The sequence below is a fragment of the Bactrocera dorsalis genome, chromosome 2 (assembly GCF_023373825.1).
Source record: "Bactrocera dorsalis isolate Fly_Bdor chromosome 2, ASM2337382v1, whole genome shotgun sequence".
Taxonomy (NCBI): Eukaryota; Metazoa; Arthropoda; class Insecta; order Diptera; family Tephritidae; genus Bactrocera; species Bactrocera dorsalis.
The window spans coordinates 73943383-73963533 of record NC_064304.1 but is presented as its reverse complement, the minus strand read 5'-3'; the positions used below and the strand labels follow the sequence as shown (position 1 = coordinate 73963533).

The window sequence follows — 20151 nt, the reverse complement described above, 5'->3', positions numbered from 1 at the left end:
ACATATTTTTTTTATAAAATTGGAAACATTTAATAATAAATTGATACAATAATTAATTTTTTGGACAAAACTGATTAAATTTAATATTTAGGAATTTAAATAATCGAAAAATATTTGAATATTTTATAAACATATTGTTAAAGTTATAAATTTTAAGACCTAACACGGCAACACACTATAGCAGATTTGAGGCATTTGAAGGTTTTAGTAGTAGAATATTTGGGGGCAACCCGTACCAAGTGGGTAATTAATAGCAGAATATTTGAGGGCAACCCGAACCAAGTGCCTAATTTGTAGTAGAATATTTAGGGGCAACCCGCACCAAGTGCCTAATTTGTAGTAGATTTTTGCGTATGCATTAGTGAAAAATGAAGGATTGGTTACTTGTAGGTTTATACAATGGTTTTTACCACCGGCTCAACTTTTAACACATTTTGCTCGCTAAGGAAGGCAAAGGAAAGAAGGAAGTAGCGTTTTTGGCTGTTTCCGCTATAAGCTCCTGATTTTCTAAGCTAATCTTATTTTTTATATTAAAATTCTTTTTTGCATGCAAAATTTGTTAAAGATAATAAATTACATAATGTCATGTGCTGAACACGTAGAGAGCGACACAACAATGGCCGGCATGTACACAAACTGTCCATGTACACAGCTGTCCATTTTGTATGTACACAATTTCGCTATTGCCATACAAATACCTTTCTCTTCAGTGAAATTTTAATATTTTGCTCAAAGTGAAATTTTTTATACAAAAACTAAGTAAATTTTTTTTTGTTTTAAATTATCATTTGTTATTACAAAAGATATAACAGAGATATTTTATGCTCCTCTTTGTAAAATAACCTCAGGCAAATTTATAAATATTTTTATATTAGTGTAGTTGCGCAGCTGTCTAAATAACTGTGTCCTTAAAGTGGATCAGTATGTGTTTGATCGCGATTTACTTTTGTATGGACTTGTGCGCATACCAATCCAGGTTCCCGAAAATGTTTAATTTTTTACGATCGATGTGCACACAATTATGTCGTGGCGTTGTGTGCACACAAAATCTCATTTTTTCGTGTCGCCGAAGAGGAAAGATCGCGGACGAACAACTTTCCGCTTTCTTGTTGCACATATTCTCTGTATGAAGAACGAAGGCAAAATGGATTTTTATGTCGTGTAAGGCGAAACAATTTCCTACAAATCGAAAGTACATGTGTGTCGTGTATGCCACTTTTAAGAACGTATGGATTTTATAATTCAAGAGATGTCGTTTGAAAACTGTCGCTCTCTATGTGTTTAGCACATTAACATCGAAATTTAGCGATTTTTCTGTTACAAAAACATCGATGTTCGTACATCGATAGATATCGTCCAGCACATGTACAATAGTATTGAGTAGTTAGCGTGTGTACTGTAATTGAAAAATGTTTAGAAGGCAGTCGCGATTGAGGCGTGAATTTCTTTTAAGGAAATCTGAGAGAACTCGTTTTGAAAAAACGATTGCCAAAAAGGAATCTTCTTATGCAGAAAATTTTAAGCTAAAATGTAATCCATCCCATAACAATTTCGGTAAGTTGTAATTTGCGTATATGCTGGAATTTAGAATTAGAATACCGAAAGTGTAACTTTTGAATTTGTTTAAATTTTTAATTGTTTTAATTTAATTAAATGAACTTAAAGTGAAACCTTTACAGAATGTGTGTTAAATGTAGTGAAATAGCTTGTTCTAATTTTGGGAATTTAAAGTCGAATATCTAGAATTTGCGGTACTTGCGGTATAACCATATACATATATTTTTTAATCAGGAGGACTTCTTTCCAACAGTACCGTCAGATTGCCGCGCCAAAGATTTCGGAATTGTGCCATCCGTTTTATACTTTTGCAACCTGTTGCTACAGGGTATTATAGTTTTGTTGGAGGGTTACGATTCTTTTGGAAATTTCCCTGATTGGTCCAACACTCAGAGTTGTTTTGTTTCGAACTTCTTTATATCTTGGTGGCCTTTGACCGCGTTTAAAAAAAATAACCCTGGTCGGTCCAACACGTGGGTGTTCACAGTTCTTTTGTGTCGAACTTCTAACTGCTTAAAAAAACAAAAATAACGTTGGCCGATCCAACCACGGGGTGTCTCTGGTTTTTTTTCGCTTCAAAAAAATAATCGTGACCGATAACAAATCATGATATATCAAGAAAAGGGGTAGTGATTTATGTATTTTAAGTATAATCCTATTTTTTAATAATTTATATTCGTTTGATAAATGTTTAGATATTGCAATACTTATTATTTGACAGCACGGAACACTTCTGTTATTGTATTGCATGTAATGAAATTTGTGTAAACAATAAAATGCTTATTTTAAGCAAAGGCAATTACCATTCTTTCGGCGCCGCGATTTGATTGTACAGATGGATAGAGGAGGTCCTCAGAATTAAGAAATGTATACAAATCCTCAGACTCATATGTTCAATTCACAACCTGGGCACGATTCCGATTACTTTGGCGGCGGGGTAAAAAAACCGAATTTCCGTATAAATGAGGTATGTACGGATAGGGGGGCTTCTATAGAGGTGGAATAGGGTTGGGTTTAGTTAAGTATCCCATTTTCGCTGCTTATTTCTCTTAAATGCGTGCACGGATTTTTTTAAATTTATATAGCACGGATAGCCAATGAATTAAACTTTTATTTAAATGTAAATTTATTGTTAAATGTTAATTTGTTTTTTAGATATAAGTAAGCAAAAAACGCACATTTTCACATCTTCTCAAAAAATGGCTTTCTTCTTTTGAAGTTTTTGTTGCACTGCTTGCGAAAAATTTAACCAATTTAACACACACACATTCTTTGAAAAATATTTAATTGAATTAATGATAAATTATGAATTTTAAGTTGCAATTTTATGTACAATTTAATAAATAAAACAGCTTTCAATTACGTCTTATACTGTTCCTTGAAATGTAAGCAAAATTACTGAATATGAACTGTCAAACGACGAAGAAAATAAGCACAAAAGGAAGATAGTAATAACCCAACGAATCAAAATGGTAGGCCTTATATACTGCGGCGGTTGTTTCAATGTAATATATTATACTGAAAATATAACGAAAATTTGGAATAAAAAATCGCGCGATTTTTTATTCCAAATTTTCGCCTGCGGCGCTTGTTTCGATGTAATATACTGAAAATATAATGAAAATTTGGAATAAAAAATCGCGCGATTTTTTATTCCAAATTTTCGCCTGCGGCGCTTGTTTCAATGTAGTATATTATGCTGAAAATATATTCAAAATTTGAAAAAAAAAAGATCGCGCGATGAAAACCCAATTTTATTATTTAGGGGGTCTTGTATAAATGGTTGGTTGGGTTATCTCGGTACTTCAACTACTTGTATGCATTATTACCGATGCATATACAATTTTTAATTTTCAGTGTTTTTATTATTTAAATAAAGTGGATTTCCACTTTAATTCATTAAAATAATAAAAATAATAAACATTGATTCACTCTATGCATAAAAATACACAAATTTTATAATAATTAGTGAAAATTGTATGGAAAAACTACGATTTTACGCCATTTTCAGGAGGCTGCCCTAGAGCCCCCCGGGGTCCTAGGGGGGGAAGGGTGGTATTATTCAAAAGTTCCATTCATTACCTTTCAAATGAGGGGGGTAGCAAGCCCCCCGCCCCCTCCCCCTTTGCGCAAAACCTCTTCAAAATGGGATACTTAACTAAACATTCCCCGTGGAATATCCAAAAATCATGTGAAAATAGCTAATATTTTTAAAAATATTCACGTTTAAAAATTCAAAAATTCGCACTAAGAACACATGTTATTTCTCCATGTTTCACAGAATTTTTCACGTTTTTCTTTCACTATAATTAAATATACACTCTTAACATTGAAATCAGTTCGATTTTCACTTTCATTTCTTAATTTTTCAGCCAAATTTAGTAATTTAAAATCACATATAAAATTTATGGCTGAAAAGTTTAGAGTGTTTATATTTACGAGGAAAACCAGCGTTGCCACACCTTAAAAACCAAAAGTGAAGAATTTTTTAGCGTTTCACCGCGTTTTTATATCGATATTCGCAATATACGAGTCTGATCGTGAATTGGCAAAAATGAGAAATACATAATAGGTGTTCAAAATTCTTCTGTGTCCAAATTCTTCTTCTTTCTGCAATAATAATGAATTATAAATTTTCCTATTATGTATTTCTCATTTTTATTTTTCCAATTATTATTATTTTTATAATATGTATTTCTCATTTTTACAAATTTTCTTTCTGACTCGAATATTGAGAATATCGATATTTTAATTTCTTTTTATTTTTCCAATTAATAACATAAAATTAGATAACGCGCCATACATATTCGTGAATCGGAATTAAAAACGAATTTTTTAAGACAATTCCCGTGAAAATTGGTGCACGTTTTCGGAAAAGCCGCTCTGCTGAACATTTACCGTATATAATATTGCTTATTTGCTTAATAAATTTATACAAGAAAATATCCATATGTATGAATAGAGGAATTTTTGCGAAAAAAGAGGAATTTCAGCGAATTGCCTTATCATCACATGGCAGCGCTCCATTTCGTCGTAATTTTTGGTAAACAAATGAGGTTCAAACAAGTGTAAAATGTAATTTTTAAAATAAAGATTTTTTAGGTAAAAAAACTGTTAAATGTGTAAGATGTGGTTTTATTTAAAAGTTAATAGTGTAAATTAATTAATTTGAAGTGAAAAAAGTGCGTTTAATGTGGTGAAATAGCGTCTTGAAATGGTCCAATTTTGCGATTTTTCGGACTTTAAGATCGAATATCTTGTAAACTAAGCGTTTGCGGACCCTATAACCCTATATATTTTTTAATCAGGAGGACTTCCTCTTTCCAACGGTACTTTCAGATCGCGGCCAAAGTAATCGGAATTGTGCCACAACCTGTCGTAAAGCATCGTAAAATTATAAAAAAAAAAAACAAGTGTAAAAATTTAAAATTTTACGATTTTACGATGCTTTACGACAGGTTGTGAATTGAACAATAGTTTTCGAGATATTTAACTTTAAAGTTCAAAACTTTGTAAAAAAAAATGCCCGTTATTTCACTATGTTTAACCCACTTTTCACACATTTTTTAGTTAATATACATATATGTATTTAATTACACTACACATTCGTATATATCAAAAATTTACATTAATTGTATACTTTTTAAGAAAATAAATATACTTTAAAAATTATTTTATATTTAATTACACTGACACATTCGTATTTATCAAAAATTTACACTAATTGTATATTTTTTAAGAAAATAAGGGTTGAGTTTAGTATCGCGCCGGTTAATTTTGGCTCACTGTACCTAAACCAGAGAACCAAATTGAAAATTTTAAACACGCATGTATGCTTGAATTATCGAACTTTATTTTAAAACATATTTTATAACAATCGGTTCGCAAATTTTTCCACAAATTCACTTTAAAAACTGCTATTTTTTGCAAATTTCTAAATATATGCTAGTGTGTTTTCATCTGTTGTGCATTGTACGAAACCAATTATGGATACATTTTCACGCACATATATTACTTATGAATTATAAAAACCACTAGTAATGTTTCTAATTACTTTTCATTGTTAATTTCTTTGTAAATCTTTACATAAAATACACCTTTTTCTGCATTGAGTTCAATAATGCGAAAAACCAATAGGTAGTCATTTTCAATTTGAACTGTCAAATTACCGAGAAAACACGAAAAAAAAGGAATAAATTAAACCCACTTAGCAATAAATGTATGAAGTAAACGCGAAAAGGTGTTCAATGCTAAAATACTGTGGATGGCGTAGCCGTTTTTGGACCGGACAGGGTTATTTTTTTAAAGCGCGGCCGAAGGCCGCCAACGCAGAAAGAAGTACTACACGAAAGTACTTCGGTCAACCCGGATATTCGCTATTTTTTTGAAGCGCGGCCGAAGTCCGCCAGTGCATAAAGTAGTTCGACATAAAATAACTATGATCACCCCGGTGTTGGACCGACCAGGGTTATTTTTTTTGAAGCGCCGCCAGTGCAAAAAGTAGTGCGACACAAAGGAATATTATTTCTTATCTTTATCAAATATCATAAGATACAAAAACCATTTGTACCATTTTCTCTATACAGATGCGTGCAACTAATTAACAACGAAATTAAACGACGATTTCTGTAAAATTGTTAAGGATAATGAATTATCTTCTATGTAAATATGGTCAGATTTAGCTGACAATTTTTTTCGAAAAAGTCCCGTTATTCTGAAATAGATGAGGTCTTTTATGCAATAGGGAGTAAAATGGTCGTGCATATAATTAGCAACGCGTGTCCAATTCTTAAGATTTCTTAGAAATTAGTTGTGTTCAGGTAACTAAATCTTTATATTTTTATTAAAATATGTTACTATTAAGAAATTAAATACTTTTAATGAATAAAAATTAGTAAGCACCAGTGTTGTGATAAGGACACTAGGGCTGCTATCGTACAGATGTACAAGAATGGGAAATTTCACTGAGACATTGAAAAGACCCTCAATTTCCCCAAGCGGTTGGTTTTTAATTAATGCAGTTAGTTATTTCAACAAGAATAAAATGACAAAACAAGTTCCAAGAAAGAAGAGAGGTCGGAAATCTACTCTTCAGAAGGACGAGTTAATTACTCGAGATTCAAAAAAGGATCCCCAAAGATTACCGTGATTGACAGTAATGGGCTTGCAACCAAATATTAACATTCAACCCGAAATAAAATAATTTTTCAAAAAAAAGAAAACGTTGTTAATTAGTTGCACGACATATTTTTGACTATGAAGTCATAAAATGCCTTTATTTCATAAAAACTCTTTTATAACAAAAAAAAAGTTAGCTTATTTACAATAACTACAAAGCACTATTGGGGCGGCTTTAGTATACCGTCCCAGGATTTCGGGAATAAAATGGGTATGTTCGGATAGTGGAGATTCTCCAGATCAAGAATATACATATATACATAGTTATAGCCGCAGGAAGCTTATAGTTTTCGAGATATTCGCGTTTAAAGTTGAAAATTAGCACTATTTGAAGTACGTATTATTAAAATATTATTTAAAATTAATTTTTCACTTATATTTTGCACTTGTATATCTACTAGTACTTCTCTAATTCGTTTGTACACATTTATTTTATATAATATAGTGCAAAAACAGCTTTTATTATACATTTAACTTATTGTTGAATTCTGATTATTTAAGAATAACAAATGAGTTACAAACTGTTAAATAATCAGTGTTACCAAACTAATATAAGCTAAAAGGAGTTCATCCCGAAACCTCGGTGTTGGACCGACCATGGTTATTTTTTTGAAGCGCGACCGAGGGCCGCCCACGCAAAAAGGAGTTCTACGCGAAAAAAATTTGATGCACCCCGGTGTTGGACCGACCGGGGTTACTTTTTTTGCAACGCGGCGTGCTCACGAGTTGGAGAATTATCTTTTCGGTACAGAAACCAAAAATTTTTGTTTATCAAGCTGCGTTACATAGAAGAAAAAATTATGTGATAAATTTAACTTTCTTTTCATTTCAAAACACATACATAATTTCGCGCAGGACAAAGGCTGCGGGGTCAGCTAGTGTTTAATAAATGTGTATAAACGAATTAGTGAACTGCTGGTGGATATGAAAGTGAAAAATATAAATGCAAAACTAATTTTATAATTATAAAACTAATTTTAATACGTACTTCAAATAGTGGTAATTTTCAACTTTAAACGCGAATATCTCGAAAACTATAAGCTTCCTGCGGCTATAACTATATATATTCTTGATCTGGAGAATCTCCCCTATCCGACCATACCCATTTTATTCCCGAAATCCTGGGACGGTATACTAAATCCTTCCCGCACTATTTATCTTTAAGACATAAAGATAAAATTTTTTTTTCGGAAGTGAAAATATCAACCAATTTGGATTTTTCCTACTAGCGTTGTTAATTAGTTGCACACATCTGTATATGTTAAACAGAAAATTGTTTAATAGTTTTTTCAAAACACAATATGTGGCAACACTGGTATTTGTCATGACATGTAAATAAAAACAAAACAAAATAAAAGTGAATTGCATATAAAATTGTGTAACTTTAAAGTGAAATATCTCGAAAACTATGAATCTGAGGACGGTATATGGGTACACATTTTTTTAATCCTGAGGACCTCCTCTATCCAATCTTACCATCAAATCGCGGCACCGAAAGAATCGTAATCGTGCCTAAGCAAATATCTAAATAATTAGTATAAAATAAATATGTAGAAAAAATTCACCTTCTACATCGTAACGCCTTTACTATTTGGGAAAAAAATTAACAGAACTTCAACTGCACAACTACAAAACTGAGCGAATTCTGTGGTAAATAGAGTAACACACAATGCAAGCGTTGCCATATATATAACGTATTCAGAAATCGTATTCTGTTCTTGTCGTTTTTTTGCTGTGCAAACACACTTATATGTTGTAAACCTTGATCTATCCGCTAGCAACTTAAGCTTAGTATCCAGCTCGCAAGAATTGTGAAAAACCCCTTAAGAAATGGTCAAGAAAATTTTCTGCGGTTTAAGGAATGTTATTGATGATTGGTCGATTTTATACATTTCAGAATGAACTATACTTCATAATAATGATTTTAAGTAATTTAGAATGAATTTAACCATTAGTTTGAATTTCCTTCAAGAAACAATTGTTGATTTCTTATTTCTTCGCAAAACCAGTTTTGCCATATTCACAGTTTATTGAAAAAATGTATTAAAAATTAGAACTAGATTTCTTCTGTGCATCGACATCGAACAGTACGTCGACCGGATTTCGGACGCAACTGACTTTCGACAGGTACTGACCGCTATTTACAGCAAAGCCATCAACACCTTCACCGACTCCCTTCCCGTGAATGGCATATTTGGAGTCAAATCACCAACTATAGCAGACGAAGAGCTCCAGCTGCCGCGAGAAACGCGAGTGACCCTAGTGCAACTTCGTTTTGGATACTGTAGCAGGTTGAACTCCTACTTGTCCCGAATAGACCCTGACATACCCAATGTATGTCCTGCATGCAACGAGTCTCCGCATGATACTGGCCACCTCTTTGCATGCCCTACGAACCCTACTCATTTAACACCCTCCTCCCTATGGTCCGACCCCGTCGAAACTGCACGTTTCTTGGGCCTCCCGTTAGATGACGGCGACGACAACACAAGTGACCCTTACCATCCTAACGGGGATTAGATATTCCGTTAAAACAACAACAGCATTGTATAAAGAAGATATATACCAAATTTCAAAGAAATCGGTTCACTAGAACTTGAGATATCATGTCAACCACTTCAAAAAAAGGAGTTTCGAGAAAAAGGCGTTTAAAGTAAGGAGACAATTCTAGTGAACACGGACGCCACGTCACAAAATCGGCTGTACCTCCGAAAATAAGTCGAATTTCGAAAAATCCTTCCAATGTCATATTTTTGAAAGTCTAAACTTCAAAATATGCAAAAAAAATCGATTTTTTCAAAATCCTAGACCAGAATGTCCCCTTAATGCGCGAACTATTTTTGACTTTGAAGACGTAAAGTGCCTTTATTTCATAAAAACTCCCTTATAACAAAAAAATATATATTATTTACAATATTTGTACAATTTATCTTTAAAGCATATAGTTAAAATATTTTTCTAGAAAATCAAAATATCAACGAATTTGTGTTTTTCCTACCAACGTTTCTAATTAGTTGCTCGCATCTGTATTTTATTGCCATTTCGGAATGCAAAAATCTTTCGAATATTATTACTCCATTTTCCATAAATGACGCTATGTGCTCGAACATTTATGGAATAAAGGCTTACAATTGTTTTAAGGGGGTATTCTACTCTAGAAATCAAATTTTGGGCAGTTTTTGGAATTTTATTAAAAAAAACCAAAAATATTTTGACTGTCCATTTTTTATGATGTTTATATTGATATCTTAAGAATACAGAAAAAAAAAATTTACAAAAAAATATTAAAAATTAAAATAATTAGAGGGGGGAGAGACAGGTGTAAAAAAAATGCCGCATCCTGGTGACATTGATCCTGACTCTCCTGGTGGTCTGAAAAAAAATCAAAAGAAATTCTTAATCAGTAAGGATGCTGTTATAGCCCCTACCACGAAATTTTTTTTTTTTTTAAATGGCGACTGCCTGATAACAAAAATAATTTTTTACGCTTTTTTTTTGAAATTCCTGAATTTTTTTAACATATTAAAAACAAAGGATTAAGGTTTATATAAAAATAAAGGATAAAGAATTATATAAAGAAGGTTCACACAAAATTTCAAGTAAATCGGTTGTATAGAACTTGAGATAATGCCGGTACCGTGTGGAAAAAAGTAGTTTCGAGAAAAACGCATTTAAAAAACGAGTCTACCTACCTAACGGGCTAGGTACTGCGTCACTAAAGTAACTGTAGCTCTTAAAATAATTTTAATTTTTAAAAATCCTTTGGAGGATATGTTCTTAAGGGCCTAAACTTTAAATATATGAAAAAAAAAAATCGAATTTTTCAAAATTCTAGAGTAGAAGCAGATTATAGTATATCCATAGTTCAGAATACTAAATTTTTAAGAAATCCAAGGCCTTTAGTTAGGAAAGAAGTTATTATGTCTTGTTTCGTGCTTCATAACTTTTTATTGGAGCACAAAGGAACTTCTGATGACGTGGTTATTGAAAACCTGTCTTGCCGAGATTAACACGCTTCCAGCTGATCGAAACCAACGAGGCGAAGCAAGAGCGAAAAGGGAAAGGCTTAATACTTTGTTGTCAGCCTATCATCACTATATAGCATAAAACAAAGTCGCTTTCTCTGTCCCCATGTATGGTTACATCTTTAAAACTACGCAACAGATTTTAATGCGGTTTTTATTTTAATAGATAGAGTGATAGCAGAGAACGTATAATATAGAGAAGGTCCACCGCGTTGCCAAACTTACGATATTTCATATTTTGGAGGGGTACTCTTTTCTATGTGGATTTCACCACAAAATCAGGGGTACTCTTTTCTATAAGCGGTTTTCACCAATATTTAACAGGAGCGTCGAAAATAGCAGAATTGAGCATTTTCAGTGTTTAATGAGAAAAGTGATGCTAATTTCAATGTACGCTTACAGATTCGCATATTTACAATGCGCAAGCGACTATGGATATGATTTATGGATATTCTCTATATATTTGTTATCAAGGCTCATATGCATGTACTTATGTATGTTAGTGCAATTTGACGCCTATAATGATGAATTCCATTAAATCTGTTGAAATGTATAATTAAATCATATTTGTATTATTACTTAAATATTTAATTAATATAATTATAATTAATATATGTATGTACATATGTTTTTTAAGTTATATATTTATATACATACATATGTATGTATTTATATACTTTGGGCATTTGAAGATTTGATAAAATCTTAAAAGTCATATGTGTACATGTAAACAGATTTTAAAAAACCGTACGCATAAAATTGAAATATTCACATACATACATATGTATGTACATATGTAATTTTGTGTTCATGTAAACAAATTTGAAAGAATCATTCGCATTATGTTTGTAAAATTGTCTACACACAACTATGTATGTAAATATATACACCCATCGTTTCTTACAAAAACTCCGTAGTCACGGACCGCTTCCCTTGCCGCTGTACAGCTTTGCCTACAAACCAGCGTAGATATGTATGTTTGTGTGTGAGCTTTCATACATACATACATACATATATTTGTTTCAACAGAAGCATACACACTTTTACAAACACGCATCGCATATGAGCAAGCGCAAAATCAACCCCTATTCGTGTACAACGCGCGCAAGTCAATATGTCTTCTTTACATATTTGCATACATACATTCCATGACAAATGCAGTCAATCAATAATTCAGATATTTCTAATTAGTTACAAATAAAAATATAATATGGTACATAAGTGACCGCGGATACTTGAACGAGTCGTACTTAAAGCTTAGTACGCAGCTCTCAAGAAACGTAAAAACTTCATATAAAAAACGCTTAAGAAACGGTCCAGAAACGTTCCTGCGATAAAGTTACTTGTGCTAGTACGCAGCTCTCAAGAAAGCTAGTACTAATTTCTAATACTTTTTTTCAATAAAATGTGAATATGGCAACCCTGGTTTTGCGAAGAAACATCAAATCAACAATTGTTTCTTGAAGGAAATTCGAAGTAATCGTCAAATTCATCCTAAATTAGTTGAAATCATTATTATAAAGTATATTCCATTTTGAAATGTTGTACAAAACCAACCAACCATCAACAACATTCCTTAAATCTCAATGAAAATATTTGTGTTACCATACACGTACATGCATACATACAGTGGCGGACAAAAGTCTACATACACCCCCTGTTTTCTTCGATGTGAGAGTACAAAAACTTTTTAGAAAAATGTGTTGATACAGTTTTATTCTAATCTTCTTTCTAATAACAACAAACTTAAAAAATCCGTTAATTAATATAAAACTACAAATTTATGGAATAAAAACTCAAATATTGTGTTGACAAAAGTCTACATACAGTACAAAAATATCTTAGTTCAGTGCGAAAAACTTTACAAAATGCTAGTTATTAAGACGTTTTAGTATTTAGTTGGGTCCCCATTGGCATCTGTAACTGCTTGAAGACGCCGTGGCATTGATTCTGCAAAATTTGTCAACGCTGCAGATGTAATACTGTTCCAAGGTCCCAATATGCGCTCTTAGAGTAGAGCAGAGCTAGAAATTTGGTTCTTTCTAATTCTACGCTCCAAAATCCTCCCAGACATGTTCAATAATATTTATATTTGGACTTTGAGGTGGTGTATTTAATTGACTTGGAGTATAATAAAGCAACCAATCCTTGACAATTTGCGCCGCATGCATCGGATCGTTATCTTGTTGAAATATCCAACCGGAACCGAGCCCTAAATTATCCACCAAAGGCTTCAAATTATGTTCCAACAGAGACTTATACTTATAACCGTCCATTTCACCTTCAATAAAGTCCGAATTTCTAACTTCAGAGGCCGCAACAACTGCCCAAACCATTACGCTGCCGCCACCGAGCTTCACAATTGATACTACGTTCTTCGGTTCAAGCGTGGCGTTAGTTTTCCATCAAATTTTAGCACTTTCATCACTACCAAAAAGAGTGAATTTAGAATCATCTGTAAATGAAACTTTTTTCCAAAAATCCATTTCCTTTTCTTTGTGTTTTTTGGCGAACTTTAAACGAATTTTCCGATTTTTTCAGAAATAAAAGGTTTCTTCCGTGGTGTTCTACTGTGGAATCCGTTATCGTTTAGAGTTTTTTTTTTATTGCTCTTGGTTGGATACTCATTTGTGACGTACTCGCTATGCGTTCGGCTATATTTGCAGCATTTAATTTTGGATTTTGATCTACTTCGTTGAGAATCAGGCTGACGTATCTACGAGATTGTTTTTTTGGGGGTCCACTGCGCGGTTTATTTTCGTTGGAACCATTATTTTTAAAGTTTTTTAGAATTGTCTATACTGTTGCTCGACTCAAGTTTAAAATTTTAGAAATTTCACCAAATGATTTTTTTTCTTTTCTTTCTTTTATCACTAAATTTCTTACATCAATTGATATTTCATTTCACGGAGCCATTATAGCTATTGAAGTGTTTAAACCACAACTAAATTCAATAAATATCAAACAATAAACATATTGAAATAAAAGAAAAAGGCTAACGTTACCTTACTGTTAATATAACAATGTACAAAGTATGAGATTTGAACTGTATGTAGACTTTTGTCAAAGCAATTTTTGAGTTTTTCTTCCATAAATTTGTTGTTTTATGTTAAATAATGGATTTTTTTAGTTAATTGCTATTATAATAAATATTAGAATAAAACTGTATAAATACATTTTTCTTAAAACTTTTTGTACTCTCACATCGAAGAAAACAGGGGGTGTATGTAGACTTTTGTCCGCCACTGTACATATGCACAAAGTTTGTTTACTTTGTTTATTCTCTCCCGCTCTTCTAATGTGGATCACAATGCGTAACCAGCTGTCAAAATTACTTGAGAAATAATGTATTTTTTTTCTTGAGCAATTACTTGAGAACTGCGTACCAACCTTAAAGCAATAATTTTTATGTACAGGTATCCCTCGAATAACACGGTTAATTGGTTCCGTGTTATTCGAAATCGTGTTATTTGAAATTTAAAAGGTAAAACTTTATAAACGCAATAATTTTTAAATTACATACATATGTTCAACCACTGTCACTCTCCAAACATTGATTTGTTTTTCCTTGAAGAGGTAAAGAATCCTTAAATTTCAATTTTTAAAACGGAATTTTCGCGGCTTCGTGTAATTCGAACCCCGTGTTATTCGAGGGTTGTCGCAATTTTTAACCGTGCTATTCGAGATTTCGTGCAACTCAAGTACCGTGCTATTCGAGGGATACCTGTATTTCAGAAAACAAACCGTGAGATGCAGCATGATATAATATAGGCTGTTAAGAGTGATGAGGGAGGGATTTGATTTTCATTTAAGCGGAGTACTACTTAACCGGGATTGACTGTACACATAAATCAGAGGAATATTGAATATTTTCTTTGAAACATTTCTTGAATTGAAAATCGACAAATAATCTATGTTGTCAATTTTATTATAATATATTTTAATACTTATTTTTGCGGGGTTGACACTTTTTCCTTCTCATACATTTCAGAAATATATTCAATTTATGAATTTTAGCTTTTGAAGGCATACTCGGGGAGATGTAATGGCGTCTGCTTTTATGAATGAATCGAATATGCTTTTTGAAAGTACGTTTGCGTTCATGAATGAAAATTTTGTTGTTGTGTAATTTACTATAAATTTTGACGTCGGCCATATTGGTTTCTGATACTTTTTCAAAAGTTTTTGTAGAACAATATTTGTAATTTTTGCGGGTGATATATCCACATGTGAATGCATGTATGTATGTATGTTGTGTATGCATTGTTTGTGTGGGAATGTCATACGCACATATTTACATGTGTACTCATATTGTAAGTATGTATGATGATTTTTGAGACTTTTGTTGTTTTTCCAGAAGAATGTTGGACTTTTCGGTTAAATCACGGGACGTGCCCGACAGTATACAAATCACGAAGCAATTAATATAACGAGATTAAACTGTGCACAAATGGTGCTTTTGAAATGTGACAACTTATGACCAACAACTTTTCAATTCGAACCAAAACTCTTCAAACCTACTTCCCTTAGCCCCATATATCGAATATAAAGAACTTTGGGTTTCTTTATACCGCATATAGCGGTCACTATGTGAGTTATGTTAATAAAATTGAGAGATTGATTGTGAAGTGTTCGGTTACAACCGAACTTAGCCGTTCCTAATTTGTGTATTTATATTTTGTTTTGTCTTTTAACATAGTTGATATGAAAACTATTTTAAGTTATGTGAAACTTAATACAGTGCGCTAAATTTCATTTTAAACGGTCAATGAGTTTATCCCGAACAAACAACTTGACTCGTATGCATATTGAAAAGATCGTTGCACAAATTGTGCCTTGAAAATGTGTCACATCAAGCTAATGATAGTCAACTTTTCAAACCTCAATGTACGAAAACATCTCTACGAAAACTTGTAGTTGTATCTATATTTTACAAAATTTGGTAGATATTTCCGAATTACCTTCTTATTTATGATATTAATATTTAATTTCAGATGTTGATGAAGTTGACGATGAATACAAATATGGGAACAGCTGCACCCCAAAAATTATGATCACGACATCACACAACCCTTCTGCAAGGTTAAAAATGTTTGTGAAGGAATTACGACTAATTTTTCCAAATGCACAGCGAATGAATAGAGGCAAAAATGATTTAAAGCAATTAGTAAAATTATGCTGTTCTAACGACGTGACAGATATTATAATTGTACACGAACATCGAGGAATACCTGATAATATAGTCATAAGCCACTTACCAAATGGCCCTACCGCGTTTTTTAATATTTCTAGTGTTGTTATGAGACATGATGTACCTTTTATTGGAAAAATGAGCGAACAAAGTCCCCACTTAATCTTTCACAATTTTAAAACCAGAATTGGGCAGCGAGCAGTAAATATATTAAAACATCTTTTTCCTAAGCCGAAAGGGGATTCCAAAAGAGTAATCACTTTTGCTAATCATGATGACTTCGTATCATTTCGCCATCATTTATATAAGTACGAAAATAAAGAGTTGGAATTAATAGAAATTGGCCCCAGATTTCAACTTAAGTTGTACCAAATAAAATTGGGAATATTAGATGAAATTCAAGCTTCGGATACTGAATGGGTTTTGAGACCTTACATGAACACATCAATTAAAAATAGAGTTTTATCGTTAGAAAATGGTTGGGATCAGAGTGGGTCTTAAATTTTTAAAATATATGTATAAATTTTAACAATGGAATTTATTGAAATTGTCAAATGTTTGGAAGAAAAGTTTTATATTATGAACACAAGATACTGGTTATTTGGCTTTGTATTTGAGTAAAAAATTCTTTCTTGTAAAGGACCGGTTATAAATTTATGGAACACTAGAAAATATCTAAATAAAAATACATAATATATAAATATATATATACATACAGTGTTGGAAAAAATAGGGACACAGCAATGGTTATCAAGTTTTTAACTTTACGTTAACTTTAGACGAAATAATATATATGTATTTTGCAAAACGTAATGAAAAAATAAGAAAATTCAATAATTATTGAGTGGTTTTTATTTGATAACTTTGATTTAAAAAATGGAAATTAATACATTTTGTAATTTAGCCTGGAAAAAATAATAGACGAACTTAAAAAAAAAAATAATAATAATTGAATTAAAATATGATATCTTTCGTTGGTCTCATTTAATATTTAGTTGAAGCTCCTTTGTTTTTCATGACTTCCTGACATCTTCGCGGCATGGAGTTGACCAATTGAGCACAAGTTTTGACCGGTATTGAGTACCAAGCTTCCTGTATTTTTTCCCACAGCTCTTGCTTATTCTTCCATTTTTGTCCACCGATCGACGTTTTTAGCACTCTCCATAGATGTTCTATGGGGTTCAGGTCCGGAAACTGTGACGGCCAGTCCAAAAGAGCAACTTGATTCCTTTCAAGCCAAGATTTTATAATTCTGGATGCATGTTTTGAGTCGTTGTCGTGCATAAACTCCCATCTAAGTGGCATGTAATCCTCTGCATAGGGCAACATTACACTATTGAGTATATTTAGGTAGTCTGGAGCACACATCTTCTCCCGTATCCAAAAGACTGGTCCTACTCCACTCGCCGAAAAGCAGCTCCATACCATTATAGAACCTCCGCAATGTTTAATGGTCTTTCAGGTATATAAAGGGTTAAATTCAGCATTCGGTGGGCGTCGAACGAACATTCTACCATCGGATCCGAATATACAGTGGCGGACAAAAGTCTACATACACCCCCTGTTTTCTTCGATGTGAGAGTACAAAAAGTTTTTAGAAAAATGTATTTATACAGTTTTATTCTAATATTTATTACAATAGCAATTAACTAAAAAAATCCATTATTTAACATAAAACAACAAATTTATGGAAGAAAAACTCAAAAATTGCTTTGACAAAAGTCTACATACAGTTCAAATCTCATACTTTGTACATTGTTATATTAACAGTAAGGTAACGTTAGCCTTTTTCTTTTATTTCAATATGTTTATTGTTTGATATTTATTGAATTTAGTTGTGGTTTAAACACTTCAATAGCTATAATGGCTCCGTGAAATGAAATATCAATTGATGTAAGAAATTTGGTGATAAAAGAAAGAAAAGAAAAAAAATCATTTGGTGAAATTTCTAAAATTTTAAACTTGAGTCGAGCAACTGTACAGACAATTCTAAAAAACTTTAAAAATAATGGTTCCAACGAAAATAAACCGCGCAGTAGACGCCCAAAAAAACAATCTTGTAGAGACGTCAGCCTGATTCTCAACGAAGCAGACCAAAATCCAAAAGTAAATGCTCCAAATATAGCCGAACGCATAGCGAGTACGTCACAAATGAGTATCCAACCAAGAGCAATAAAAAAAAACTCTAAACGATAACGGATTCCACAGTAGAAAGCCACGGAAGAAACCTTTTATTTGTGAAAAAAACCGGAAACTTCGTTGTAAGTTCGCCAAAAAACACAAAGAAAAGGAAATGGATTTTTGGAAAAAAGTTTCATTTACAGATGATTCTAAAGTCACCCTTTTTGGTAGTGATGAAAGGGCTAAAATTTGAAGGAAAACTAACGCCACGCTTGAACCGAAGAACGTAGTATCAATTGTGAAGCTCGGTGGCGGCAGCGTAATGGTTTGGGGAGCTGTTGCGGCCTCTGGAGTTAGAAAGTTGGACTTTATTGAAGGTGAAATGGACGGTTATAAGTATAAGTCTCTGTTGGAACATAATTTGAGGCCTTTGGTGGATACTTTAGGGCTCGGTTCCGGTTGGATATTCCAACAAGATAACGATCCGATGCATGCGGCGCAAATTGTTAAGGACTGGTTGCTTTATTATACTCCAAGGCAATTAAATACACCACCTCAAGGTCCAAATATGAATATTATTGAACATGTCTGGGAGATTTTGGAGCGTAGAATTAGAAAGCACCAAATTTCTAGCTCTGCTATACTCTAAGAGCGCATATTGGGACCTTGGAACAGCATTACATTTGCAGCATTGACAAATTTAGCAGAATCAATGCCACGGCGTCTTCAAGCAGTTATAGATGCCAATGGGGACCCAAATAAATACTAAAACGTCTTAATAACTAGCATTTTGTAAAGTTTTTCGCACTGAACTAAGATATTTTTGTACTGTATGTAGACTTTTGTCAACACAATATTTGAGTTTTTATTCCATAAATTTGTAGTTTTATATTAATTAACGGATTTTTTAAGTTTGTTGTTATTAGAAAGAAGATTAGAATAAAACTGTATCAACACATTTTTCTAAAAAGTTTTTGTACTCTCACATCGAAGAAAACAGGGGGTGTATGTAGACTTTTGTCCGCCACTGTATTTACTTTGGTCTCGTCCGACCAAAGGACATTTTTCCAGTTTTCCCGCAACAAGTGCCTCTGCGCGAACTGCAATCGTTGATTCACGTTATTTTTGCTCAAATACGGGACTTTTCTGGCACTTCTTCCGTTGAACCCTGCTTCTCGTAGTCTGTTACGAATAGTCTGGCTAGTAACTGGAGCATTTAATCGTTCCTTGATTTCGTTGGAGGGCAAAAACGGGTCTTTTTTTGACTCTCTAACAACCAAATGGTCAAATTGCATTGATGTTTTGCGCTTTCTTCCTCTCTTTGCTTTTTTCCCGCACGGCTTAAGAGCGTTAAACACCATATTTTTGGAGCATTCCATTATTGCAGCTATTTCGCGAATGGTTTTTTCAATTTTTCGTAGCTTCTTTATGGTTTTACGTTCGGTATCCGAGCAATGTTTGGCGCGACCCATTACAGATAATTTTAGGAATTTTTTTTTAGTACTATCTTGTAAAAACCTATAACACAGCAAATCACTATGAATCAATAATGATCTTTCGAAAATTTCCGCAATGCATACAGCGCAAACGACCAAACTTATTCTGTCCCTATTATTTTTTCCATTCAAAAACATGTGCATCAGCTTTAAAACGCAATTATTCAAAGTTGTGCTGCCTACTATGCTTTAAGTGCGTATGAAGTAAAGTACCGTTCAGTAACTGAAGCCACTGTTAAGCTTCCAACAAAATAGCAGAGAATTATAAAAAATTATGGAATAGTATAAAAAAATATGCGAATGTCCCTATTATTTTTTCCAACACTGTATGTATATTACTAATTTATGAATAATAAAATAAGATTCTACGATAACTATTAATATTTTTGTATTGGTATGGTGGTGTCGTTAACATTGATATGGATTGGTATGGTACCCATATATAATCTTTTCATTATGACATTCGACGGTGTTGTTGTTGTAGCGGTTGTTTAATCTTCGCGCGAATGGCAAAGTTCGGTTCGCTCATCGAAATCATCTAACGGTACGGGGTCGGATCGTAGGAAGAAGGGTGTCAGATGAT

At 32.8% G+C, this 20151-nt stretch overlaps 1 protein-coding gene across 1 annotated transcript; it reads left to right on the top strand.

The window, feature by feature from the left end:
* The first annotated feature begins 1363 nt into the window (after positions 1 to 1363).
* LOC105222618 (brix domain-containing protein ZK795.3) lies at positions 1364 to 19942 on the top strand. The gene is made up of 2 exons (XM_011200009.4): positions 1364 to 1554; positions 15755 to 19942. Exons 1-2 carry the CDS (start codon positions 1410 to 1412, stop codon positions 16450 to 16452), a joined length of 843 nt encoding a protein of 280 aa, XP_011198311.2. The 5' UTR covers positions 1364 to 1409; the 3' UTR covers positions 16453 to 19942.
* Positions 19943 to 20151: the final 209 nt, after the last annotated feature.

What these genes read in the sequence shown, in the direction of transcription:
- LOC105222618 (XM_011200009.4), top strand. Translation starts at nt 1,410, where the DNA reads ATGTTTAGAAGGCAGTCGCGATTGAGGCGTGAATTTCTTTTAAGGAAA. An exon ending in TCCATCCCATAACAATTTCG is followed by an intron (nt 1,555 to 15,754) that starts GTAAGTTGTAAT and finishes ATTTAATTTCAG; the next exon opens with ATGTTGATGAAGTTGACGAT.